At 46.1% G+C, this 27,428-nt stretch overlaps 1 protein-coding gene across 5 annotated transcripts in view; it reads left to right on the top strand.

Moving 5' to 3' along the window:
* The window catches only part of MST1R (macrophage stimulating 1 receptor), a 112,305-nt gene extending 85,287 nt beyond the window's left edge, over positions 1 to 27,018 (top strand). For 4 of the 5 annotated variants that reach the window (XM_033926707.1, XM_033926710.1, XM_033926708.1 and 1 more), the window contains exons 18-21: positions 2,184 to 2,293; positions 9,439 to 9,604; positions 22,996 to 23,132; positions 26,450 to 27,018. In XM_033926707.1, the coding sequence (XP_033782598.1) occupies positions 2,184 to 2,293; positions 9,439 to 9,604; positions 22,996 to 23,132; positions 26,450 to 26,702 (666 nt within the window). In that variant the 3' untranslated portion in view covers positions 26,703 to 27,018. The remainder of the gene's footprint in view (positions 1 to 2,183; positions 2,294 to 9,438; positions 9,605 to 22,995; positions 23,133 to 26,449) is intronic. The other variant, XR_004537408.1, reaches the window with a different exon arrangement.
* Positions 27,019 to 27,428: the final 410 nt, after the last annotated feature.

The following is a 27,428-nucleotide window of genomic DNA, read 5'->3' as shown; positions in this document are numbered from 1 at the left end:
TGTCAGTTGGATTATTGTAATATCTTGCTGGTACTCGGAAGAATCTTCAGAATGCAGCAGTCAGATTGATTTTTAATTGGAAGAACTATGACCATGTCACTGGCTTCCAGTTGAGGCTCGGGTTAAATTGAAGCTCGGCTGTATCTGTTATAAGGCACTAACAGGTTCAATTCCTGAGTATCTTATGCAATCCTTTATCATTACAAATTTTAAACAACTTAGAAAACCTCATTCATTGTTTTCATTCCCTTCTGTAAAGGGTTGTAAATATAAGAAATTTCAGGACCGTTTCTTATCTTTTCAAGCAGCCTGATGGATTAGGGATTTAACTCATATATTCAGAGTCTCAAGTTCATATCAACAATTTTGACGTGCCTTAAAGACGTATCATTTTAAGAAATGCTTTGTAAGCTAGATGTAGGATGTTTATTCATTTGTATTATCAGCTTTTGTGAACTGCATAGAACTTAGTGGTATTTGCGGTATACAAGTGCGTTTCATGTTATGTTATCATGGCCTGCTTGGGAAGCAACAACTTTGTCATTTGAGCACCTTTGGCATAAATCTTATTCTTCCTTAGCGTCAGCAGAAGATGGATCCAGAGACTAGTGGGTTAGCTCTGTCTACCAGCAGGTGGACATTGAGAATACTGACTTATTGGATGGGCAACCTCTATCTCAAGCAGGAGGATGGATGTATCCTTACCAGCTCCTGGTCTGGCCTCGTTCAGTTCTGTGTGGTGCCAGCTTTAGGAGATACACCTGGTCCCAACTTCAACCTCCCTTTAGCCCTCCGTGCAGTATTCTCCTTTCCCACTCACATATAAACAATACTGGTTAAGATTTTGGGGATTCCAAGTCCCAGTGCTTGCTAGAGGACAAGGCTAAAATTTCCACCAAGCCATACTAGGTATGGGAATGTGTGATCAATTTAATCTGACAATGTCATTTCCTGTTACTGTCCCTCTCCCAATCCCCATTAAGGCCTGGAATCCTTTCTCTCTAATACACTGATGCGCCTTCCTCCTGATACGTCCCTTTTATCAGCAAGCAACAAAAGTTGTGCAGAGTTCAAGGCTCATGCCACAAGACTGGTTAGTGATCAGGGCTTACACAAACTGTAAGGCAGCCAAGCACACTAGGGAGAAATGAGGATAGACCCTACAGAGAAGAGTAAGACAGAGTGCAGTGGGGGTTAAGGCAAAGAGCACCCATGATGGAGAGAGAGGGGGAGGACAAGGCATTGGGTGGATAGGGAGGAAGAAAGAATGCATGAAGAGACAACAAAAAATAGAAAGGCGGTGAGGGGGGAGGAGTCCAAGAAAATAATTGTAGAGGGTGTGACAAACCAAGCACCTGTGCTGGATTTGCACCTAGAACTGCCAAGAAGAGCCACTTGAGACTGCCCTCCCTTGTTCTTATTGCAGAAACAGTAGTAATGTGGATCAGGATGTTCATGAGAAACACATCATTTGCACCCGGGCGGTACATCAGTTAGGCTACGTCCGCAGTGACAAACTTTACCCTGGGATTGCCACTGAATATGGGAGGTAGCCGGGCTGCCTCCCACAGTCTCAATGTCAGGTTCAAATTAAGGGGATCAATAAGTACAAGGGGGCACTCAGAGAAATTGAAAGGGGAGAGGTTTAGAATAAACGCCAGGAAGTTCTTTTTCACACTGAGGGTGGTGGATACATGGAACGCGCTACCAGAGGATGTGATAAACAGGAGCATGCTACAGGGGTTCAAAGAAGCTTTGGATAGGTACTTGGAAGACAAAGGGATTGAGGGGTACAGATAAGAGTAGAGGTAGATTATAGGGATGGGATTAGAGGTAAGTTACAAAATTAATCAGGGACCACTGTTCAGGCACTAGGCCTGATGGGCCGCCGCAGGAGCGGACCGCTGAGCAAGATGGACCTCTGGTCTGACTCAGCGGGGGCAACTTCTTATGTTCTTATGTTTAATTTAGGCTGGCTGAAAGGCAAATCTAAAACAGATATTAGTGGTGGTGGATGCAAGGTGTAAGTAACAGGGAATATGGAAAATAAGGGGTGAGCAGTTGGGGAAGACCAGTATTCTGCAAAAACAGGGACTCTGTGGAGATGAAGGAGTAATGCAAGTAAATTTATGGCATCCTCTTTATCTTGACTAGCTTACATTCCGCCTGTTTTCTCTCTCCAGAACCCTACTGTGAAAGATCTGATTGGCTTCGGACTGCAGGTTGCCCGGGGGATGGATTATTTGGCAGAGAGAAAGTTTGTACACAGAGATCTGGCAGCACGAAATTGCATGTAAGATATGCATGATGTGTGTGGTTTGCCAGTCACATACATATCTTGGTCTGGTGTGTACATAATCTGTGTTTATATGTATAAAATCTGTCACATATATAATTGTATTTCATGTGCAGATTCTGTCAGACATGCCTCCAGCAGTAACAGTATTCACATAATCATCATCTTAATAGAGAATCTAAATAAGAACATGGGCAGGTTTGACCATATCACGCCTTGAGGTTGTACTTTAAAATGCTATTATCCACAAGGCTCTGAGGACTGGCATCCCTTAAGACATCAGGATGTTAAGGTGGCCAAACAGGATGAAAAGGTGACAATGAAAGCTAGAAGGATGCTAGGGTGCATAGGGAGAGGTATGACCAGTAGGAAAAAGGAGGTATTGATGCCTCTGTATAAGATTCTGCCGAGACCTCATTTAGAGTATTGTGTACAATTCTGGAGGCCGCACCTTCAAAAAGATATAAAAAGGATTGAGTCGGTCCAGAGGAAGGCTACTAAAATAGTATGTGGTCTTCATCATAAGGTGTATGGGGACAGACTTTAAGATCTCAATCTGTTTACTTTGGAGGAAAGGCGGGAGAGGGGAGATATGATAGAGACGTTTAAATACCTACATGATGTAAATGCGCATGAGTCGAGTCTCTTTCATTTGAAAGGAAGCTCTGCAATGAGAGGGCTCTGGAGTAATCTAAAGAAATACTTTTTTACAGAAAGGGTGGTAGATGCATGGAAAAGTCTTCCAGAAGAGGTGGTGGAAACAGAGTATGTCTGAATTCAAATGGGCCTGGGATAGGCAAGAGGGAGATCTCAGAGAGAGAAAGAGATAATGGTTACTGTGGATGGGCCATGTGGCCTTTATCTGCCATCATGTTTCTATGTCTTCAGCATGATTCACTCTCTGAGGCCTGGATGCTCAAAACCTAACAGTGGTGCTAAGGGAAAGGCAATGGGGATTTGTATACCACATTTGAAAGCTTACATTCAAAGTGGTGGGCACTGGAGGATTAAGGGCTAGATTCACGAACCTGCCTGATTGGGCCTGATCCGGACAGGTCGGATGAATTCCCTAAACTCAAATATGCGATTGGAGGAACACCCCCATCTGCAGGTCTGCGATCCCATCTGTAGAAGGCCTGGGCATGCGTCTAGACCCGACTTCTGGAACGAATTATGCTCGCAAACCAAGGTACCACTGTAAATTAAACTAAACTTCTTTAGCACTCTCCAGACCAGTAGAGGTTAATCTTTACGAATGGGTATATATCCAATCATGACCAGCAGGTGGAGACTGAAAACAAAACTGTGGGACAGTATATAATATACTCCCTTCTCTATTTACATCAGTCTTCTTTCAGTCTCCAGCAGGTGTTGAGTGATCTGTACCCATCTCCCTTGGTAGGGCTGTTGGAATTTGTTTAGGGGGTTTCTAGTCCCTGTTTTTGGCCGGACAGAGCTTGGGCGGGCCCTGTTTGGGGGTCCGTCCGACCTCGGGGGTGTCAAACCCGGCGGGTCTCGAGCGGGGTCCCTCCCCTCACTTCCTCCACCTCCCCACATTTTTTTAGAGGAGTCTCAGCAGTAAGCCTTGCCCCCTAAATCAAGCAAGGCATATTGCTTCGAGAGCCTGTGGAGTCTGTTCTGTAAAAAAAAAAAAATCCTGAGGTAGTGCCGGTCTGAAGGGTTGTTTCCCTTTAAGAAAACTGTATTTTACTGTATTTTTCCATCTAACCGGCACTTTTTTCTAGCTAGGTCGCGTATGGAGCAATTGTGCCCTTCTCCGGGGGAGGGGGACACAATTAGGTCCAGCCGCGAGGCCTGAACTCGGCGGTTTGGGTCAGTGAGGTGGTGGAGCTCCGTCGGCAGCGGCTGCAGGCGCCCAGAGCTCCCCGCCGATGGTGCCTCACGAGTCGGCTGGGAGCAGTGGTGAAGCCCGGTCTTCCCCAACCGCCCACGGAGGGATTCGCCGAAGGATTCCCTCTCAGCTGATTTTTTGACAGCCGACTTGCCTGTTTTAGCGGCTGGGACTGTTCAGCCTTCTCAGCCGCTACAGGCCATGGAGGGAGCATTTTTGGCGGGAACTTCGCCATTTTCTCTGTCTAGCCCCTCCATTTTGTCTGCAACCTCAGGTGACCTTCCCCCTGTATTGCAAACACAGGGGCAGGTTTCAGCAGGGACCCCTGCTGGGGCAGGGAGTCCCTGGGGACCCCCAGGGGTTTTTTGTCCCCAATTTAATTTCTTTCTTTGTGCAGACAATTGGGGGTCCCACGTGCACCTGGGGGGTTTCGGGGGTGGTTTTCCCTCCGCGCCCCCTATGGCTTGCCTCCCTCTTTTCGTTTGGCGTCCCCTCTTCCTCCTCCCTCATCCAAGCGCCCACGGGGGGGCTTGGATTGCGAATTGGTGGTCGGAGGAGCGTGTTGGCATGGTTGAGGACCTGGCTGCTTTGGCGGGCTTCCAGGATCCTCTAGAGGGGACGCCCGCTGGCAGCGGGGCGGCGGTTTTCCCGTCTTCCAGAGCAGATGCGTCCGTGGTGCGCTTTTTATTCAGAGGGATGAGCTTTTAGACCTGATGTATCAGGTCTCCTTGGTGCTGCATTTTCGAAGTTGCGCCACCGGAGACCCCGCGTATGGGGGCCCCTCTGCTTCAGGGGGTCTGTCCTGTTTCCCGCTCTTTTCCTGTGCTTCAGGATTTTCGGGATTTGGTGTTGGCGCAGTGGCCTACGGGCGCCGTTTCGTTTGGTGTGCGCCTTGGCTCATGGGTATCCCATCCCGGAGGGGGATAGGGCTACCTTAATTTCGCCAATGGGGGACGCGGTGGTCTCGGCACTTCCTAAGCGGCATACCGTGCCTGTTATGGACGGATCTGCTCTTAGGGTCTCTGAGGAGCGTACGTTAGAGACACTTCTTAAGTATAATTTTGATGTCTCTGCCTTGGGGGTCCCGGCAGCTATTTGTGTGGGGCTGGTGGCTCGCACCGTGTTTCGGTGGTCTGAGCATGTCCTGGATCGTGAGTCTGATGACTGGTCCTTAGTGGATCTGGAGGTGGTGAAGTTTGAGATGACTGCCTCGTTCCTCTCGGTTGTTCTTTGTGACTTGGTGCTGCTAAGTCTGGGTCTTTTGGTGGCCGCACGCTGTACCTTGTGGCTTCGCGCTTGGTCGGCGGTTGCCGTGTCTAAAACTGAACTTCCCAAAATTTCCCTTTCGGGGGTTGTTTTTTGTTTAGAGAGGACTTAGATCCGGTGGTTCAGACTCTGACGGACCCGGAGGTGCCCCGTCTGCCTGAGGACCGTGCCCGCCCGGCTTCTCGGGTTGGCATTGCCCGGGGGCGTCTGCGGGAATTTCGCAAGTTTCGCCTGGGGCATGGGACTGCTTCTTTCCAGGCTTCCGGTTTTTCCCCGGGGTCAGTTGGCTTAGCGCATGCAGTCTTTTTCAGGGGGCCCGTCGGGGGGCTGGGAGTTTCCCCCCCGGTTCCCCTGCTGCCCGTCCTGCGCGATGTCTCTTTGCCGGCGCCCCCTTTGGTTTCCGGGGGTGCCCGGCTTCGCAACTTGTTTCCAAAGTGGGCCAAGATCACGTCCGATCAGTGGGTCCTGGTGGTGGTGCAGGACGGTTATGTACTTGAATTTTATCCGCTCTCTGCCGGATCATATCTAGCCTTTCAATGTCAGGTGGCATGGGAGACGCTAGCATTTCGCCAGACCCTTCAGCGCTTGCTAGATCTCTAAGCAGTTGTCCAGTGTCCCCTCAGGAGTGCGGTATCGGCTGGTACGCCATTTCCTTTATGGGGCCCTAAAGGGAGGGGACCTTTCGACCCATCCTTGGTTTAAACTGAGGTCAACAGGACTCTCAGAATTCCCTTTTATTCGCATGGACACACTGCAGTCTGTCCTTCTGGCGGTTCAGCCGGGGGAGTTCCTGACTTCTCTCGCTCTGGCGGAGGCCTACTTGCCTGTTTCCATTCAGGTCGCTCCTCAGCTCTTTCTTTGCTTGGCGATATTGGGTCTGCGCTATCAGTTCTGGGTGCTTCCCTTAGGCCTGGCCACGACTCCCCGGACGTTCGCCAAGTTGATGGTGGTCGTCACGGTGGCATTGCAGTCAGAGGGCATTCTAGTGCACCCCTTCTGGGATGACTGGTTGTTTCGGGCGAAGTCGTTGCAGGAGAGCGCCCGAGTTACGGCTCGGGTGGTTGAGTTTCTCTGGTCGCTGGGCTGGGTGGTCAACCTTTCCAAGAGTCGGTTGGTCCCCGCTCAGTATCTGGAGTACCTTGGAGTTCTGTTCGACACCTCCTTGGGGAAGGTCTTCCTTCCAGAGGCCCGGGTAAGCAGATTGCAATCTCAGATTCGCCTTCTTTTGGCGTCCCGGTGTCCTTGGGCGCAGGATTTCCTCCAAGTCTTGGGGTCGATGGCAGCGTTCCTGGATGTTGTGTGGTGGGCCCACATGTCTCTTCAGTATGCTCGGCTCCGTAGATGGTCACCCCAGTGGCTCAGTTTGGAGGTCCCTGTCCCTCTGTGAGGCTTGACGCGCTGCAGTCTTCTTTGGTGGCTCCAGACCTCTCATCTGGTCCAGAGGATGAGTCTGGACCTATCGCAGTGGACGGTGCTTCTCTCGGTTGCCAATCTCCTCGGTTGGGGGGGCTCAGTGTCTAGGGGCACCTGGTCCATGGAGGAAGCATCCTGGTCAATCAACATGTTGGAGACCAGAGCCGTCCCTCTGGCGCTATTAGCCTTCCGCTCCCGCTTGAGGGGCAAGTCGGTCAGAGTCCGGTCTGACAATGCCACAGTGGTGGCTTATGTCAATCGTTGAGGCACCAAGAGCGCTCAGGTGGCGGAGGAGGCGGCTCGGCTCATGTTTTGGGGCGGAGTCACGCCTTCTGGACCTCTCGGCCTCTCACATGGCTGGGGTAGAGGTTGTTCAGGCGAACTTCCTCAGTCACATCTTAGATCACAGAGAGTGGTGTCTCAGCCCTGTGACTCTTCAGTTGATAATGCCGGCTTGGGGTCAGTCCCTGATGGACCTCTGATGGACCTGTCGGCCACGAGTGGCAAGGCCAAGGTGTTCCGCTTCTTCAGTCGTCGCAGGGATGGACTGGCCGAGGGTCTGGATGCTCTGGTTCAACCATGGCCAACAGAGGGGCGGTTGTGCAGGTTCCCTCCGTGGCCATTAGTGGGCAGAGTTCTTCTCCGCATTGTTCGCCATCCGGGTCTGTTGGTTCTGGTGGCTCCAGCTTGGCCTCGACATCCGTGATACGCAGATCTGGTGACACTCTGGTGGCGGATCCTCTTCCTCTGCCTCCCTTGGACGACCTTCTGACGCAGGGTCCCATTCCCATGTTTGACCCGTCTCCCTTCTGTCTTACGGCTTGGCTTTTGAAAGGGGTCGCCTTGGTAAGAAGGGGTATTCAGATAGGGTGATTTCTACGCTCTTGGGGTCCTGGAGGCTTTCTACCTCTCAGGCTTCTGTGTGGATTTGGCACTTCTTTGAGGGGTGGTGCCAGGTGCGGGGAGTGGTCTCTCTTCGCGTTTCTGTGCCTAACTTCTTAGAGTTCTTGCAAGATGGCATGGATAGAGGCCTGGCTTCGGCTTCTCTCCGGGTTCAGCTTGTGGCCTTGTCAGCCTTTCGGGGGTTTGTGACGGGTCAGCGTTTGACAGCCATTCCTGATGTGATTCGCTTTTTGCGGGCGGCCAAGGTGCTCAGGCCTCCCGTGCGGTCCTCTATTCCCTCTTGGAATCTCAGTCTGGTTCTCTCTATTCTGATGCACCCGCCCTTCGAACCGTTGGGCGGCTGCTCTTTGAAGGACCTTCCTCTGAAGACGGTCTTTTTGGTGGACATTTCTTCCGCTAGGTGTGTTTCTGAGCTACATGCTTTCTCTTGTAGGGCTCCCTTCTTGGAGTTTTCTAGGGAGCAGGTTGTCTTGCGGCCTGCTCCTTCCTTTTCTGCCAATAGTAGTTTTTCCTTTTCATGTCAATCACTCTGTGGTCCTCCTGGTCTTGGGTAGTTGGGAGGGCTCTTCTGAGCAAAGTCAGCTGAGCATGTTGGATGTTGGTCGGGTCCTTCGCTCTTATGTGCACCGGACCCAGGAGATCAGGAAATAAAATCATCTCTTTGTCCTTCTGACTGGTCCTCTTAGGGGGGTTGGCGGTTCTAGGGCTACTAGTGCATGCTAGATCAAGGAGACTTTTGCTTCCGCTTCTCTTCTGGGGCAGCAGCCCGTTCCGGAGTTTCTCAAAGCTCATTCTACTCGGGGTCAGGCGGCTTCTTGGGCTGAGTCGTCGCTCGTGCCTCCAGTGGACATTTGTACGGCTGTGGTTTGGTCTTCCTTGTATTCCTTTGTCAGACTCTTTCGGGTAGATGTTCTGGCGCGTCAGGACGCGGTGTTCGGTGTGTGTGTTCTGGTGTCGGCCCTTCGGGGGGTCCCGCCCGTGTGAGGGACTGCTTTGGTACGTCCCATTCGTAAAGATTAACCTCTACTGGTCTGGAGAGTGCTAAAGAAGGAGAAATTAGGTTCTTACCTGCTAATTTACTTTCTTTTAGCTTCTCCAGACCAGTAGAGGTCCCCACCCTGTCTGTTGTTGTTGTGCTTGGGGCTGTTTCGCGGGCAGTTTTTGTTTTTTGCTGCGGGTTCTAGTATTTTTCTAGGGCCGGGGAGAATTAAAGAACAGCGGCTGTGGCTCGGCTGGCTTAGCTGGCGAGCTGTGGGGACATTTTCCTTCTGGTATTTCTCCTCTGCATTTTCCAACAGCATTTGGGTATGTTATTTGTTACTCCTGTTCGGAGTATTGTTTTCTTTCTGTTTTCCAGTTCTTAGTTCTGCTTGGCTATTCGGCAGACTGATGTAAATAGAGAAGGGAGTATATTATATACTGTCCCACAGTTTTGTTTTCAGTCTCCACCTGCTGGTCATGATTGGATATATACCCATTCGTAAAGATTAACCTCTACTGGTCTGGAGAAGCTAAAAGAAAGTAAATTAGCAGGTAAGAACCTAATTTCTCCTTCAAGAATGATGGGCAGATTAAGTGACCTTCATGTGTTGTGATCCTCTGTTTAGTCCTTTTCAAGTGCTTTTCTGTAACACTTCTCCTCCCTATATAAGCTTCTTCATGTGCATATGGCCTGTATATTTCTAACCCCATTGCTCCTATGCTGTAGGTTGGATGAGTCCTTCACTGTAAAAGTGGCAGATTTTGGCCTGGCACGAGATGTCTTTGATAAAGAATATTATAGCATCCGACGCCACAAAAAAGCAAAACTTCCAGTGAAATGGATGGCCGTTGAAAGTTTGCAAACTCAGAAATTCACCACCAAGTCAGATGTGGTGAGTTTGGGCCTTTCATAATGTGAATGAGGCACATATCACACTTCAGGACAGAGTTGGTGCTCCTGTTTGTCTTGAAAGAATAATATTGGAAAATAGAAAATAAGCCATTCTTGGTGCTTTCAGATTAAGTTAGAACAGCTGATAAAAAGTACTGCAATACAGAATTAATTGTTGGATCCAAGGAAGTTGAATTATCCACACACCTCTTCTTGACACCTATCTGATTTGATGACGGGTATTTCTTAGGTTGTAAGGACTAGATCAGTAAACAAATTGAAATTACTCCTCCTCCCCCTTTGACTAAACCGTGATAGCAGTTATTAGCACTGAATTCTCCGCACTGTTCCTGACACTTGTAGAGTTCCTATAAGCGTTGGGAGCAGCGTGGTAACATTGTTTATATGATATGACATAGGGTATGTGCAGAGGTCCTGCTTTCGTATTTGCTGCATCCATTTCCTACTGTGCTTCATGAAACATACACCATAGTGTGTTTACATCATGTAGTAATTGTTGGGTTTGAATACAAATTAGGTAACAAATCATTTACATGATATAAACATGATTGTTCATGAAAGGGAACAAGAAAAGTTTATTCATTTTATTTTGTGCTTATTTTTGTTTTTAATTGTAACCATTCCGAAGCTCTATTGTAAAAAAAAAAAAAGAAGGATATAAATGCCATTTTAAAAGAAATTACTTCAATGTGATGAAGCCACCTTAAATCCTGAAATGCAGAATAGAAAGGGTATTACTTAAATAGAAACATGACGGAAGATAAAAGCCAAATTGGCCTAACTAAGAGATCCCATGTGCCTGTCCCACGCTTTCTTGAACTCAGACACAGTCTTTGTCTCTACCGGGAGACTATTCCATGTATCTACCACCTTTTCTGTAAAAAAGTTTTTTCTTAGATTACTCCTGAGCCTATCCCATGCTCTCTCACTTTGGAGCTTCCTTTCAGATGAAAGAAACTCACCTCATGCACATTTATGCCGTGTAGGTACTTAAACATCTCTATCATATCTCCCTTCTCCCGCCATTCCTATTGAGATCTTTAAGTCTGTCCCCATGTGCCTTATGACGAAGACCACTGACCATTATAGTAGCCTTCCTCTGTATAGATTCCATCCTGTTTATATCTTTTCGAAGGTGCAGTCTCCAGAATTGTATACGATATTCTAAATGAGAAATCACCAGTGTCAATACCTCCTTTTTCTGATTGGCCATTCCTTTCCCTATGCACCCAAGCATCTTTCTAGCTTTCAACGTATTTGGCCACCTTAAGATCATTACATAGTATCATACCCAAGTCCTGGTCCTCTTTTGTGCACCAAAGTTTTTCACCCCCTAAACTGTTGGGTTCTCTCAGGTTTTTGCATCCCAAACACATGGCCTTGCATTTCATAATATTAAATCTTAGCTGCCAAATTTCAGACCATTCATCAAAATCTGCTAGGTCCTTCCTCGTGTTATTTACACCATCAGGGGTGTCTACTCTATTGCAGATTTTGGTATCATCTGCAAAGAGGCAAATCTTACCTGACAGCCCTTTAGCAATATCGCTTACAAAAATGTTAACAAACCCAAGAACATTAAGGCGTACTACTGGTAACATCCTTTTCCTTTGAGCAATCTCCATTGACCACTACCCTCTGTCACCTTCCACTCAACCAGTTCCCGACCCTGTCGATTACTTTGGGGCCCATTCCGAGGGCACTCAGTTTATTTATTAGAAGCCTGTGTGGAACACTGCTAAAATCTAAATACAACATATCTAGTGCACTCCCTCTATCCAATTCTATGGTTGCCTTGTCGAAGGCAACCAAATAAAAATCCTGTGCACAGGGAGATCCAGAGAAGACAAGAGCAGCTCTCTCGCAGATGCCTTCACCACATATCTGTATGTAGCAGAAGCATCTTTCAAGTTTTACCTCAGAACTTTGTGAAATCTTAATCTCTGAGGCCAGACCAGAGTCAGGCCTGGTTTTGCTTAAGCTTGAAGACGAAGACTAGTGTGCACTGAGTCTGTGGGGCACTGTCAGAGGTTAAAGGTAACAAGAAAAGTTTATATTTGTCTTTTGGCTGAAGGAAGATTATTACTGAATACTTAATTTATCCAGCAAGTGTTTAGTTTACTTTCAACTGAGTCTAGTTGCTTCAGATGGGCAGATTGGATGGGCCATTTGGCCTTTGTCTATGTCTGAATTCAAATGGGCCTGGGATAGGCAAGAGGGAGATCTCAGAGAGAGAAAGAGATAATGGTTACTGTGGATGGGCCATGTGGCCTTTATCTGCCATCATGTTTCTATGTCTTCAGCATGATTCACTCTCTGAGGCCTGGATGCTCAAAACCTAACAGTGGTGCTAAGGGAAAGGCAATGGGGATTTGTATACCACATTTGAAAGCTGGCATTCAAAGTGGTGGGCACTGGAGGATTAAGGGCTAGATTCACGAATCTGCCTGATTGGGCCCGATCGGACAGGTCGGATGAATTCTCTAAACTCAAATATGCGATTGGAGGAACACCCCCATCTGCAGGTCTGCGATCCCATCTGTAGAAGGCCTGGGCATGCGTCTAGACCCGACTTCTGGAACGAATTATGCTCGCAAACCAAGGTACCACTGTAAATTAAACTAAACTTCAAGAATGATGGGCAGGTTAAGTGACCTTCATGTGTTGTGATCCTCTGTTTAGACCTTTTCAAGTGCTTTTCTCCTCCCTATATAAGCTTCTTCATGTGCATATGAAAGTTCCACACCCACATTGCTACATATAGTTCTGATAGTAGGATCTGTGTGTCCCATTTTAAAGACGGCAAAGTTCACAACCTTCAGGCCACGGGGCCTCAGAACTGCACATTAGTATGGCACATATAGCCCTACCCCAGAGAAGGAACAGAAGTGTAGTCAGAGCCAAACAGGTAAGTCTTTTTGTTATAATACCCAAAAGTTTGTGGAATGTGAACAGAGCGTGTGAACTGGATTTAGTATGCCCTAGCAGTATGCTTTGTGAATCAGTGTGCCAACGGGCGTGCAGCTAAGTGGTCGCGTTGTTTTGTTCTGTGCAATTTTGTAAGGTTGTGTTTTAATGACTCGGGGGATTTCGATATGGCAGATTTTACTGAGCAAAGAATCTGCATCAAATTTTGTTTCAAACTATAAAAACTGCTACAGAAACCCATCGTATGCTCCAGGTAGCCTTTGGAGATAATGCCATGTGCCAAAGTAAAACCTTTTTTTGGTAGAAATGCTTCAAGGATGGACAAACCATCTGTCCACGACGATGACCATTCTGGATGACTGTTCTCAACAAGCACAACACCAGAAACCATAGCAAAAGTTTGTGAGACTATCCTTGCAAACTATCCACAATGTTTGTGAGACAGTAGGACAGTCATAAGGGACAGTTCAACAAATTTTGCCGGACAAATTGAACATGAGACAAATTGCTGTGAAATTTGTGCCAAGACTGCTAAACGGTGAACAGAAGGCCGCTCACACATCACTCGTTGTTCGACAATTCCTGACTTCCAGAAACATTAAAGTGATTATGTACCCTCTCTATTCGCCTGACCTTGCCCCCTGTGATTTTTTCCTATTTCCCAAAATGAAATTATGACTGAAAGGGCGCCACTACTGAAGAGATCCAAGCAGAATCGCAGGAGGTTCTCAAGGCACTTGCCCAAGATGCATGGACTCATGGGAAAAATGCTGGAATTGCTGTATACATTCTCAAAGGGATTACTTCGAAGGAGATGGTGGATACTAGGAATTTAAAAAAAATTCTTTATTTAACCTTTGTTACATACAATATATATAACAAGATACAAGAATATCCAACCTTACGGGGAAAAAAACAAACCCACAAGAAGAGAATAAAATAAAAATATCTCTTTTTCAATGATAATAGTCCACATTATAGGAACCGCTCAGTAAACACCAACAAAGAAAAAATATAAAACCAAATCAAACAATCAATTTCCCATCAAGGTCGGGCATATTGGCCATCTTTTCCATTTGTCACTAGTTACCCTCAGCCAAAAAGAAAGACTTGTTATAATTATTTCAGTAGATATTTATCTTTAAGAAATTCCTCTAATTGAAAGGGATCCATAAACACATATTTGTCACTTGCATAGGTTATCAAACACTTGCAGGGAAATTTTAAGAAGAAGGTAGCTCCTACAGCCAAGGCCTTAGGCTTCATCTGGAGGAACCACCTTCTATACTGGGTTTGCCTGGAGACATCAGGAACCACATTCACGTTCTGATCGCAAAACAAAACCTGTTTCTTTTCAAAATACAATTTTAGAATAGCCTGCTTCTCAATTTCAGTTTTTAACACAACTATTAAAGTAGCACATTTAGCAACTATATCTTTTGACGATTCCAAAAACTGTGAAATATCTAGGCTATCTGGAGACACAATTCTGTCAATTTCACCCTCCTCACATCATGAAGGACTTGCAACAGTTCATGTAGCAAGAGAAACAGCAATTCATATCAAGCTCCACAAAGTTCTTTGGCTCAGATGTCCCATATACTGAAAAGGTCAGTACCCCATGCGAAGCTGCTCATCCTCAAGAATGATCCAGATAATTTCTTAGTGAACTTTGAGAGAACTGCTCACGTGGCTGGCTGGAGGCAAAATAGACTATGTTTAAAGGAAAGCCGTGTTCCAAAGGCTGGGCCACTAATGTAGAGACTAAGGCCACCATCTTGGAGCAGGCAGGGTGAATGCAGGAAGCATATTGGCAACTGTTCAGAAAAGGGGCTCTCTTTGCAAAAGAGCATCCCAACCCTTTTTTTTCCCATTGAATTAAGGAATCACCTGGAAATGTCTACAGCTGGGAGGAAAGACAGGAGCAGAGACAGCCAATATTATTCTCCTTGAGGATTGGACTCGATCATTCCAAACTGACTCTCGAGAGTATAGTGAAGGTGATAAAAGTTTTCCACTAAGCTCAACTTGTTCCAGAAACCTCCAAGGAAGTTCCCTGAGTATGGGAAAACAGTTGGCCAAGACTGGACCTGAAAATTTAATAGAAAAGCAACTACTCTTGAGCCCAGTTAAGCAGAGTGGAAAAGTGGAGAGTTAGTAGGACCCATCACCCAATGTCAGCTATAGAGAAAAAGGACATTTTGCGAGAGACTGCTCTGACGGGGCAAAGATGTAATGGATGTGAATCTGCATTCCTGTAATTTCATGGATGCTTCCCACTCAGAGGTACAGATCTTTCCGCTTCAGATTAAGTGGATGAAACTGCATTCTGGAAGTGTCTAAACTCTTATTCGGAGGAGAATACTAACCTGATTTCAAAAGGATTATGAAAAGACAGTAACTTTATCTTGTGTACTTGGAGACCAGAGGTCTTCATTAAACCCACAATGGGACAAGTCCGTTTTGCCTTGCCTTCCCTACCTGGTTGTCTTGGTTGGGATTACCCAGGATTTAAGGCCCTAGAGAAGAGACGGCTCAGGGGTGATATGATCGAAGTCTATAAAATAATGAGTAGACTCGTTAGGTTAGATGCGAATTGCTTGTTTACTCTTTTCAAAAATATTAAGACTAGGGGCTTGCGATGAAGCTATTAAGTAGTAGATTTAAAACAAACTGGAGAAATTATTTCTTCACACAACATATAATTAAACTCTGGAATTCGTTGCCAGAGAATGTGGTGTAGCTTAGCAGAGTTTAAAAAAGGTTTGCATAATTTCCTAAAAGAGAAGTCCATAGGCCGCTATTGAGATGGCTTGGGGAAATTCACTGCTTATTCATTGGATAAGCAGCATAGGGTCTGTTTTACTGCTTGGGACCTGGGTTGGCCACTGTTGGAAACAGAATACTGGGCTTGATGGACCTTCGGTTTATCCCAGTATGGAAATTCTTATGTTCTTAAGAACATTCTGATCCGTTTAGATGGGAAATGGACCATTGGTCCCTCAAGTGACTGGCCTGTTATAAGGAATCCAACATTTGAATTAATGCAGGAACTTAACAGAGCATGGCTGAGCTGAGGGAGAAGGTATGTGATAAAGTGTGTAGGAGGTTATCAATTCCCCTTAACAACCCTTTCTCACAGAGCAATATTAAATCTTGCAGTTCAGAGAAGGGAGGATGTGGCTCAGGCAGTCAAATAAGAGCTTTTGAGATCCAGGGAAAACAAGCAACCCTTCAGCCTTCCCTAATTCAGGTAGACCAAGTTTTACCTTGGAATCTTTCCTTGAGGCCAGAGCCAGTGTATCCACCTATGAAGGCACAGCTTTTACATGCTTGTAAATACAATTAAAGTCTTTTCTTTACGTTTAGCTGTCTGAGTGGCTATCTGTTGAGGTTCCTCTGACTGTAGAACCAGTTTAAAAAGAGCAAAATCCAGTAACTGCAGTCAGCACTGATGTTGGTTTTAATTGCTGGCTGAGAAATGGCAGTTGTGTGTAGAAGTGGCCTAATGTAACTATGTTGTATATGCTTGTGTGATGGGCAATATACCATCTGAGGCTCCTGACCATTTAACTAGCTTTTCCAGGGTTCCACTAAGCAGCCATTCCTTAACTTGCAAGGTTAGTGGTAGGCTAGGGACGGGGCAATCTTCAGTCTGCTAATTGTCTTAGTATTTGCATAAATTTAGGACAGCTAAATTGGATGACCGTTGAGAGCAGCACTAGGATGTCAACAGTTCAGACACTTGAGCCATGGGCTGAATATTGGGTGGATAGTTGAGAAACTTTGGTTAAAATAATCTGCTTGCTGTGTTGATCTGGCCTTCAAAAACTTGCTCCTTTTGTTCTACTCCTCTGGCTAGTATTCCTTCATCACTGGTGTCCTTCTGTAGTTCATTTTCCCTCACCACTTAGATTTTATTTTTTATTTTTTTATTATAATGTTTCTTTATTGAGCAAACCAGCATACACAAAACAGAGCATTGTGCAGGAACAGTCTGCATTCCAGCGAAAAGCACCCTAGCGGGTACATACAGAGCAAAATACGACATCTCACAGAAGATCAAATGCTCCAACACAGGATGTGCTCAATACAATTTTCCATATAACACCCTCTAAAGCCCCCCAAAACAGAACTGAACGCCCCAATACCAGTACACACAGTGTGATGCATCAGAAACACCAAATGCAACCCCCCCTCCCCCCCCACCCACCCTACTCCCGACCTGTGATATACATAAATGAAGAATAGAAAATATAAAATAGACAACAAACATACACAAATTTTTTTTTCCCAGTAAGGACCAAAGAGAGATCGAAAATAGACACAGAAGAGTGAGGAGGACTAGGTCCAGAGAGAAGAAGAGGACCAAAAAGAAAGAAAGAAAGAAAGAAAGGAATCCCTAAATAGAATCCACGGTAATAGGCACCTTAAGAGAGAAAATCCTGAAGAGGACAAAAGACCTCAACATAAGCTAACAGTTCAATAGGAGACTCCGCTCACGATGGGGAAGGGTCAGCCAATATGCCTCCCAGATGTCCTGAAAGCGAGACCACTTGCACTCATCTCGAGTGCCCGCAGCCCGTCTCTCCAAAAGGGCTAAGTCATACAGGGACCCCTGCCATCGAGAAAAAGAGGGAGCATGCGGCTCTCTCCAAAAAGTCAGGATGGCTTTCTTGGCCAACAAAAGGGCCTTAGATAGCAGTTGTCGCTGCCCAACAGTGCACCCAGGAAACTCCGCCGCCTGGTAAAACAGAGCTCCAGGGGGAGTACATTTCGGGATCCCAGGAACCAAGGAGGACACATATGTCCAGACTCTCTGCCAAAAGGCTCCCACAGAGGGGCACTCCCAAAACATATGCCCCAGGGAAGCAGGATTAATAGGACATTTCGGACACCCCGCATGATCAGCAATACCAGCCCGATGTGCTCTGTGGGGAGAAATAAAAGCTCTGTGAAGGAATTTATATTCTTGTTCCCTATGTAACATGTTGCTGGAGATGGTGCGTATATAGACAAAGCAGCTGGAAATCAATTCAGACGGAACTATGCAGCCCAAGTCTGCACTCCACGCCCCTGCCAGCCAATCAGCTCGTTCGGTCTGTAAAGGGGGACCCAGAGCAGTAACATAATACCGAAGACGGGGAGCCGCATCCTCCCCCAACGCCAAACACCTCCCAAGAACTCGTGCCACCGATCCGCTCAATCGATCCCCAGAGAAGCTAAGAACATAATGTCGGAGCTGGAGGTAGCCGAAAACGTCCACCCTATCCAGCCCATAAAGCGACCCCAATTCGGCAGAGGAAAGAAGATCGCCCCTATCGGAGAGAACATCCCCCAGTCTACGAATTCCATGTGCATGCCAAATCCGAAACACCTTGCTATCCATGCCCGGTTTAAAATGCAAATTACCCACCAGCGGGAGTAGTGGGGTGATAGTAGAGTGTATGCCCAGATGTTTACACAGTAATTTCCAAATATGTCTCATATAAGCCCACACAATATGTCCCCTGATGTCAGAATCCAACTGGGCAGCAGGAGCATGCAGTAAAAACAACCCAGACATAGGATGTAAAAAATCCCTATCCACTGAAAACATTAAAAAAGAGGAACTCTCCATACACCAGTCCCGAATCAGTCTCGTCCCACATGCCAGATTATAGGTGCGAATATCCAGCAATCCAAAGCCTCCCTGTGACTCAGGCAACATCAAAATACGAAGAGAAAGCCTAGGTCGACGCCCACACCACAGAAAAGTCCTCAGAGCCCCATACAACTGAGCTAAGTCCCCAGTTCGCAACCACAGCGGAAGAGTTTGAAACAGATAAAGCCACCGAGGGACTATCATCATATTGTACAAAAATATACGCCCCGCAAGAGATACTGGTAAATCCCCCCACAAGCGAAGGAGCTCCACCGTGTTCCGGAGTAGGGGCTTCACATTGATCTCATAGAGTCGTGTAAGAGAAGATGGTATCAGAACCCCCAGATATTTTACCTGCTGTGGTGCTTCCCGGAGCGGGAAATCAGCCCACGCATGCGAGATACCAATATGGATAGGAAGCGCCTCCAATTTTGACACATTGAGTTTGAGGCCCGAGAGTACCCCAAACTGATGAAACAGCTCCAGCAGACTAGAGAGACTTGAAACTGGGTCAGTCAACATTACCATAATGTCATCTGCGAAAGCCATACAGCGTAGAGATGAAGTCCCTAGCTCCACTCCATCTATCTGAGGGTGGCTGCGAATGGAAATCAACAAAGGCTCCAAAAACAATATGTAGAGCAGAGGGGACAAGGGGCAGCCCTGGCGAGTGCCACGCTGGAGTACAAAGTCTGGAGATGCTACCCCATTAACCAATACGGCCGCCACCGGGTGAGAATAAAGGGCTCCAAGAGCTTTCATAAAGAACCCCTCCAACCCATAATATCGCAACAAGGGGAATAAAAAAGCCCACTCCACTCTGTCAAAGGCCTTTTCGGAATCAAAACTAATAGCCAGTGCTGGTTGCTGCCGAGAAACACAATGGGCCAAAGCAAGGAGGAGCTTCCGAACATTATGACCTGCCAATCGCCCCCTCACAAAACCTACCTGATCTGCACCCACCAAAGATGGAACAAACTTGGCCAGTCGATTAGCCAGGACTCGAGCTAAAATTTTTAAATCTACATTAATAAGCGAAATAGGTCTATAGGAGCCCACCAGCAAGGGGTCCTTTCCCGGTTTAGGCAATACAGTAATCAACGCTCGATTCGCTCCTCGAGGAAACTGCCCCACCTCAGCTCCACTCTCAAAATAGCCCCGTAACGGCTCAGCCACATATCCCTGAAGAAGACGATAGAATTCCCCCCCAAAGCCGTCCGGGCCTGGAGATTTACAAAGAGGTAGGTGCTTGAGAACATCCAGCACCTCCTCACGGGTAATAGGAGAAGCCAAAACCTCCGAGTCTTCCGTTGACAGCTTAGGTAAGGGCAAAGAGTCCAAAAATGCCCGAATCTGAGCCTCTCGACCCACAACTTCCGCTGTATATAAAGATTTATAAAAGGCAACAAAAAGCCGTTCCATCTGAGCCTGATCCGTGACCAACCTTCCCCCATCATCTTTAAGCGAGGTAATCAAAGTGGCACCCTGCCTCGCCTTAGTCATCTGGGCCAGCATTCTACCCGGCCTGTTACCAAAACGGTGTAATCGGTACTTATAATAAAAAAGGGATTTGTGTGCCCTCTCATGAAGAAGTGCGTGGAGTGCTGACTGGGCCGTCTGAAAAGCATGCTTATGAGACAGAGTAGGACTCTGCAAAACCAGAGTTCTACTATCCCGCACCTTGCGCTCCAGAACCAAGATTTTTTCCGCAAGCTCTTTCTTACGTCGCGCGCAGTAAGCTATCACAGCCCCCCGGAGCACCGCCTTAGCGGCCTCCCAAAACAAAGTTCCGTTATCAGCATGGCCCCCATTAAACTCCACATAGTCCCGCCACTGTTGCTCCAAATAAATTTTAAAGTCCGGGTCCAGATAAAGCGCTATCGGAAATCGCCAGTGCTTCCTTCCCCCCAGAGCGTCAGCCGAAGAGCCAATATCCATCCACACCAAAGTATGATCTGAAACAGCCAGTACTCCAATCTCCGCTGCATGAACCGCATAAAAGAAAGATCGCGAGAGGAAAATATAGTCTATTCTAGAGGAGGAACCATGCACTTTGGATGTGTGAGTGAAATCCCGCTCCCCTGGGTGTAATATCCGCCAAACATCCACCAGATCCAGAGCCTCTAACCAAGCGGCAAGCCCATTATCCGACCTACTGGAGGAGGGTCCCCTAGAGGAATCCAAAAGCGGGTCTAGTATAGAATTAAAATCCCCAAGAAAGATTTTCTGAGAGTCATGTATGTGGGACATAGACAATAATACCCCCAAGAGTTTCTTATAAAAGGACCGCTGTGCACTGTTGGGCGCGTACACTGACATCAAAACTACTGGGCGCTGATTAAGAGAACCCTGGACAATAACATAGTGTCCCCCTGGATCTGAGAGAACCCTAGATGCATGAAAAGACACCGATTTGCGGATCAGCAAGGCTACCCCAGCCCTAGTGTTAGAGGAGGAGGCCGAGTAACACTGCCCCACCCAGGATTGACACAATTTACCATGTTCCCGTTCATTGAGCTTAGTCTCCTGCAGGCCCACTACATCAGCCTGATTTCTGGCTAGGCACTGTAAAATCTTAGTTCGCTTGATAGGAGAATTGATACCAGATACATTCCATGACACACACCTCAACCCCTTCTTAACAGACATAAGAAAGAAAAAAGAACCAGACATACCAGAAGAGAAAAAGGGCACAAAACAGCTGCCGAGGGTCCCAGCCCATCCCCCAGCAGCTCAGTCTCCACATCACCTCCGCACAGGAATCAACAACAAACACACAGGTCAGGAGCCTCCCCCCTCCCCCCCTCCAGAACTCCCCAGTTCCCCCTCCCACCCAACTCCCCCAACAAACCAAGACCCACAGCCTCAACACCCCCTTCACAAACCCTCCCAATCCCCCCCCGCAACCAATCCCCCCCCCCCCCCACTCCATGAACCCCCTCCCCCCTCCCATGCCCCCCAAGACACACCTTTCCACCACTCCAGGAGGGTATACCAATGGGCCCAAAGTACCCCCCCCTCCCCAGCCTCCAAAACAGCCACCAAGCCAGAGATATTCAATTTAAACTCACAAAAAGTGCCCAGGGGCTAAACAATATCATAAGACCAAAAGAAGAGGCATAAGCATACAGGACCCCGTTAGTCCAGAAGTCCACAAGGAGCCATAGTAAGGAACTGTACACAGTGGCCCAGAGCTCCCAAACGGTGATCCAAAACAGAGTACTTGCGCAACAGGTGCTAAGAAACAGTGCAAGTGAGGCTACCACCCGCTCCCACCAGGTGCCCCACATCATTCAAACTGAGGAAACCCAAAGCAGTATCATAGGGCATCAGGTGCCAGTCCCCAGATCAGGGTACCACTGAAGAACTTGCGCTCTGGCCGCCGCACTGGTGTCAAAGAGATGAGGTTGTCCATCATAGATCACCCGAAGCTTGGCAGGAAACTGCAGCGTGAAGCGAAGCTTTTTCTCAGTAAGTTGCTTGCAGACAGATGAGAAACCTCTCCTCAGAGACGCCACCTGTGCCGAATAATCCTGAAAGATTAGGATACTTTGATTCTGGAATTTTAAATCCTTGCGCTGGCGATAATTTCGGAGAATAAGATCCTTAATGGCAAAGTTCAAAATGCGGAGAATCACCACACGCGGTCTGGTCGCTCCCTCCTGTCTTCTACCTAGCCGGTGTGCTCTTTCGATGCGCAAAGGTCCCAGTCCCCGCGTACTCATCAGCTCCGCCGCCAGCCAGGTCTCCAAAGTGGGAAGCAGGTCACCCTCCTGCACAGATTCAGGGACCCCCACCAGTCGCAGATTGTTCCGTCTGGAGCGATTTTCCATATCCTCCAGTTTTTCCTCACACTGTCCCACCTTGCATCGCAGCTGCTGAACCTCTGCCTGTAGTGCAACAACAGAGTCCTCCGCGGTTCCAACCCGCTGTTCCACCTCAGTTACCCGAGAGTTAAATTCTGCCACTGTTGTGGATAAGGCAGCCAGTGACTCCTGCACTTTGTCCAGGCGCGTCCCCAGCGCCGCAACAACTGCTTCAGTGAGACGCGCGATGAGATCCGCTCCCTCCGCTGCCGCCGCCGCACCCGGGTCCGCCATCTTGTCCTCGTGGCTGGGCCCCGATTTCGCGCGTTCGCGGTCCTTTTTGCCCACCTTAGAGGCCATATCTGACGTGCCTCTCAGCATGTATTTGTCCATAGAGCCCCCGGGGAGCTACGGAAGGCACTCGGTGGGAAAATATTCGCCGATTTTTGTTCAGGGAGGCCGGAGCAGGGAGCGAACAGCGGAGCTCAGGGAAAACGCGTCCTCCCCGCTCTCTTTAGATTTTATTTTAATGATCATAAATACTCTATTTATTGGGATTTATTAACTGCCTTTTCATGATGAGATCCATTGAAAGTGGTGTACAATACATTGAATAGTAATCAGGTACTCTGAAGTATTGTCCCTATCTGTCCCAGAGTCACAAAGAGCAGGCTGGGATCGAACTTGCAACCTCAGGCAAGGGTTTCTTTTGGAACTCCACTCCCCTTTGGGCTATAGGCTGACTAACTGACTGAAAAGGGGAAATAAATGGATCTAGCAAATAATTTTTCACTGCAGTACCTTAGATCAAAGAGCAAACAGTGATCACTTAACATTCGGCCTTTCATATTTTGTGCTCCCTCACATTTTCTTGCCTGTCTTTTCCCTTCCTTGACCCTCCATTTCCTTTCTCCTGGCTTTCCTTTTGTACTCTCTCTCTCTCTCTATCTCTCCTAGTTTTCTCTCTTACATTCTCTTGTTCATTTTCCTTAGTGGTCTTTTGGTGTCTTATTGTGGGAACTCATGACTCGAGGAGCATCACCCTACCCTGAAGTGGATCCATATGATATAACTCGTTACTTATTCCGAGGGAGACGGTTACCCCAGCCCGAATACTGTCCTGATCCTCTGTAAGTACAACTCCTTTAACTGATGTATTTTATACATGATATGGTTTATTTCATATGTGTTCAAACTCATTACCCAGGACTTTGTTTGAATCAGTGCTGTAATCTCCCTCACCTTTCCGCTGGAACCCATATGAGAATAACATTCCCAAATCCTAGATGAATTACCCGGTAAATATAAAACTATTCACTCTACAGCCTTTCCATACCTGGCAGCAAAATGGTGGAATCCTTTACCAGCATAATTAAGGGAAGGAAATGGGGACTTGTATACCGCCCTTTTGTGGCTTAATCATTTCAAAGCTGACATTCAAAGCGGTGGGCACTGAAGGATTATGTGACTTGCCCAGGGTCACAAGGAACAGCACTGGGATTGGATCTCGCAACCTCTGGGTGCAGAGGCAGGAGCTTTACTATCTTACTCTCCCCTCCCACAAACAACCAACAGAAACCAAACAAGACACAGACCACCTCTTACATCGTGATAGTTGATCAAGCTCTCTGCATACCTGTCGCCCCATAAATCGGTAAAATGACACTCGTACCCATAATGTCAAAATTATAACACCAGATATGGCCAATCTTCTCTCTAAACCAGTGGTCTCAAAGTTGTGGCCCGCCAGGTACTATTTTGAGGCCCTCGGTATGTTTATCATAATCACAGAAGTAAAATAAAAGTTTCTTGATCATATGTCTCTTTAGCTATAAATTACAATATTATTATTAAAACTTAGCCAAAAGGAAAGTTTTATAAACTATAAAGAGTTTTACCTCATGCAAAATTGTCATTTCTTTAATAAGACATTAACTATTTTTTTCTGCGGCCCTCCAAGTACTGACAAATCCAAAATGTGGCCCTGCAAAGGGTTTGAGTTGGAGACCACTGCTTTAAACCATATACCATAATCACAAATACAAACCAAGATATCTGTATCATGAACCCTAGAGAAATAATGTAAATCCTGGACATTGCCAGGTTCTTCTAAATTGTAAATCACATTGAATTATTTCTGGGGCATATTAACAGTCCATAAATACTGTAAATGTAATGTAACTTCAGAAAAGTACAAACACATTTATTGGATATATAACACCATATACCATAATTTCACTTTTCTAATTGTCACTTTAATAACATTAGATTGTTTGTGACATTTATAACCCTCCATTACCTCTAAAGTTGATAGTGGCTCACATTAAGAAAAGCTGAGCATACTTTTAATTACATAATAATTACATAATTAACTTAATTTACAAGATGGATAACATGGACTTCTGAGCGTGGGAGTTGCTCCTTCATTTGCCTTTTGGCCCTATATGGGGGGAAAATGGGAGGACGGCAGCCAGACCAGTTAAAGTCGGGTCTAATGTATCAACAGGTTTAACACTCAGATCCGACTGGGAGCATCTGTTAGGCTAATGGAAGAGACGTTTCCCCAGGTGTCAAGAGATACCTTTGAGTCCAGGCGAAGGACATGCTCCTCCTAATCTGGCTGCTGGAAGATCTACTTTGGTTGGGGAAATGCTGCAGTTAACGGCCGGAATACAGCAAGGATAATTTTTGCCAACGATGCTTGGCGTGTTGGGTGAGGAGCCTCCAAATTTTATACTTTCACTTCAGTGACCAAAATCAATTTCCTTGGATTCCATTTGGCAAGCAATATAAGTGGCTCAACAGTCTTCAGAACAGTCTGCAATGTTAACAACTAGGACTGATGCTTAAGAATTAAAACTGGGAGAGTTTAAGACTTGTATGGACTTAGTAGAACAAAAGCTGCATTGAAAAAGGATGTCAGGAAAACATTTAAAAAATGTATCACTTACAGAAATATATGATAGAGATATTAAAAAGTTCCAGAGACATTACTTCCAGCCTATTATCTTCCTGCTAAACCCCAAAAGTCTTTTGCAATTGGAAATTTTACTTTTAAGCCTGGAGCCAAGTAGTTCTGCCGATTCCTGAAGTAAAGTCATATTCAGGCTGGTAGACATCATCAGTATCCACTTTAGCCTCTCCTCATACCTTTTATCATTTTCATTGCCCTTTTTTTTCACTGTTTGTAATCTTAATTAATTGCTGTGAACCGCCTAGAACTCTGGGAATGGCGGTATACAAAAATAAAGTTATTATTATTATTATTCTCTGTACCTTTTCTAATTCTGCTATCTTTTTTGAGATATGGTGACAAGAAATGCACACAGTTTTCAAGGTGTGGCCAGACCATAGGCATTCCAACATTTTCATCTTTGTTGTCTTATCCCTTTCCTGATAATTCCTAACATTCGATTTGCTTTCTTAGCAGCTGCCGCACATTGAGCTGAGGGTTTCAACAATGACACCTGGATCCTTTTCCGGGGCAGTAACTCTTAACATATTTCAACCAGCTCTTAATCCATACCATTACCTCCTATACTATGACTTTCTAACTTTGTCAAATGCCTTTTGAAAATCCAAATACACAATAACTGGTGAGGCAAAATTCCCTTGACTTTCTCTCATTAATCTATGCTTATACAGTATATATGTTCTGCCATTTTGTTCTTTATAATAGCCTCTACCATTTTGCCCGGCATTTTGTTTAGGAACAATAAAAATAATTATTTAATAAATTTGTCAACACTTTTCCATTTGGATCATGTGATTAATGACATGATTAAAACTTTTAACAGATGTAGAACTCTATTTCTTAATATCTGCTGTCATGTATGATATTTTTCAATTTGCTGTAAGTCCCTGCATTATTTTGAGCTATATCCACTTTATAAAATATAAAAGACTAACGTTCTCTACACTAATTAATCAATTCTTTACCCTTAAAAGAAAGAAATGAGAGTTTTTGAAAGTGGTTTCCAATTCGTAAAATGTCTTAGTGTTGCTGGGTGTGTCTGCACACTTTGCGAGTGCTGCTATATTTTGCTTTTCTCTATAATGCTAACACATTGCTCTGTGTATGTTACATTGTGCGTCTAGGCCAGTGGTCACAGACACAAAACTGATACACCTTGTCTGTGATAATAGCATTCAGCACAGGGCCTGAGAGTCATTGAAATTCTCAGACCCTCCTTTTGTGGAAACCTATTCAGCTTACTGTGATCTTTTACATGTGGTTCGCACTGCAATACAAGTTCTTAGGGTGATACGCTGCTACTGCTTCTGCTTTCAAGCTTTGGATAAGTCGAGGGGGGAGGGAAGGAGGAGGATGTGGATGAGAGAGAGAAGCCTGCTATTTGGAGCTCCATACTTAAAATGGATAACATTTGGGAAGCATTGATCTATTTTCTTCTGGGTGTTGTAACATATTCCCGTTTGGTCCCACTAGGTACAGTATAATGCTGACATGTTGGTCTCCACGGCCAGAGAACCGTCCCACGTTTTCATACCTCATTTCAGACATCGAGCACATTCTAAGCTCTCTGAAAGGTGAACACTATATCAACTTGAATGTGACATATGTGAATTTGGAGAATAATCATCCATTTCCACCAGCCGTCCAGAGCTCAGAGGATGAACTAGAAAGCAGTGAAGAGGAAAACATACAGGGCAACGGCGCGTCTGGCACAGATTCAGACTGACAAGTTTGGTACAGGCCAGACCTCACAGTAGAATGAATGAGAGCCATACTTGAAACTGTAGATATCGACTGAAATTTCTTGGAATTTATTTTTTTACTGGGTTTACATTTTAAGCTAATTGTGTTCTTTTTGTGCTATGATCATATTTTGTTTCCCTCTGATTTACATAGATTTTATAAGAAATGGAATCCTTGCAGTGGATTTCTCTCTTGAGAAAATGTGCTGCTATCCAGAATAAATGGAATTACTTGTTATCCCAGGACAAGCAGGCAGCATATTCTTGACTGATGGGTGACGGCACCGACGGAGCCCCGGTACGGACAATTTTAGAGTGATTGCACTCTAAGAACTTAGAAAGTTCTAGTTAGGCTGCACCGCGCGTGTGCGAGTGCCTTTCCGCCTGACGAAGGTGCGCGGTCCCCAGTTTCTTAGTTTCCGCAGAGCTAAGAAGACGCGTGTTTCCAACGGCTGTTGGAAATTATTTTCCTTGTTACTCGCCTTCCCGCTCGCGCGTTATTTTTCTTCGAGAATTGTTCTCTTTCTTATTTTATTTCGTTTGTGTAACAAGTTGGGTCATCCTGTATCTAAACGCACCCTGTCCAACTGGCTTGCTGCTTGCGTTTCATTCTGTTATGCTCAGTCGGGCCTGACACTGGAAGGTTCTGTCACGGGCCACAAGGTTAGAGCTATGGCAGCGTCTGTAGCTTTCCTCCGTTCCACTTCCAT

Source organism: Geotrypetes seraphini, chromosome 17 (genome assembly GCF_902459505.1).
Source record: "Geotrypetes seraphini chromosome 17, aGeoSer1.1, whole genome shotgun sequence".
Taxonomy (NCBI): domain Eukaryota; kingdom Metazoa; phylum Chordata; class Amphibia; order Gymnophiona; family Dermophiidae; genus Geotrypetes; species Geotrypetes seraphini.
This window is presented reverse-complemented; position numbering and strand designations above follow the sequence as displayed.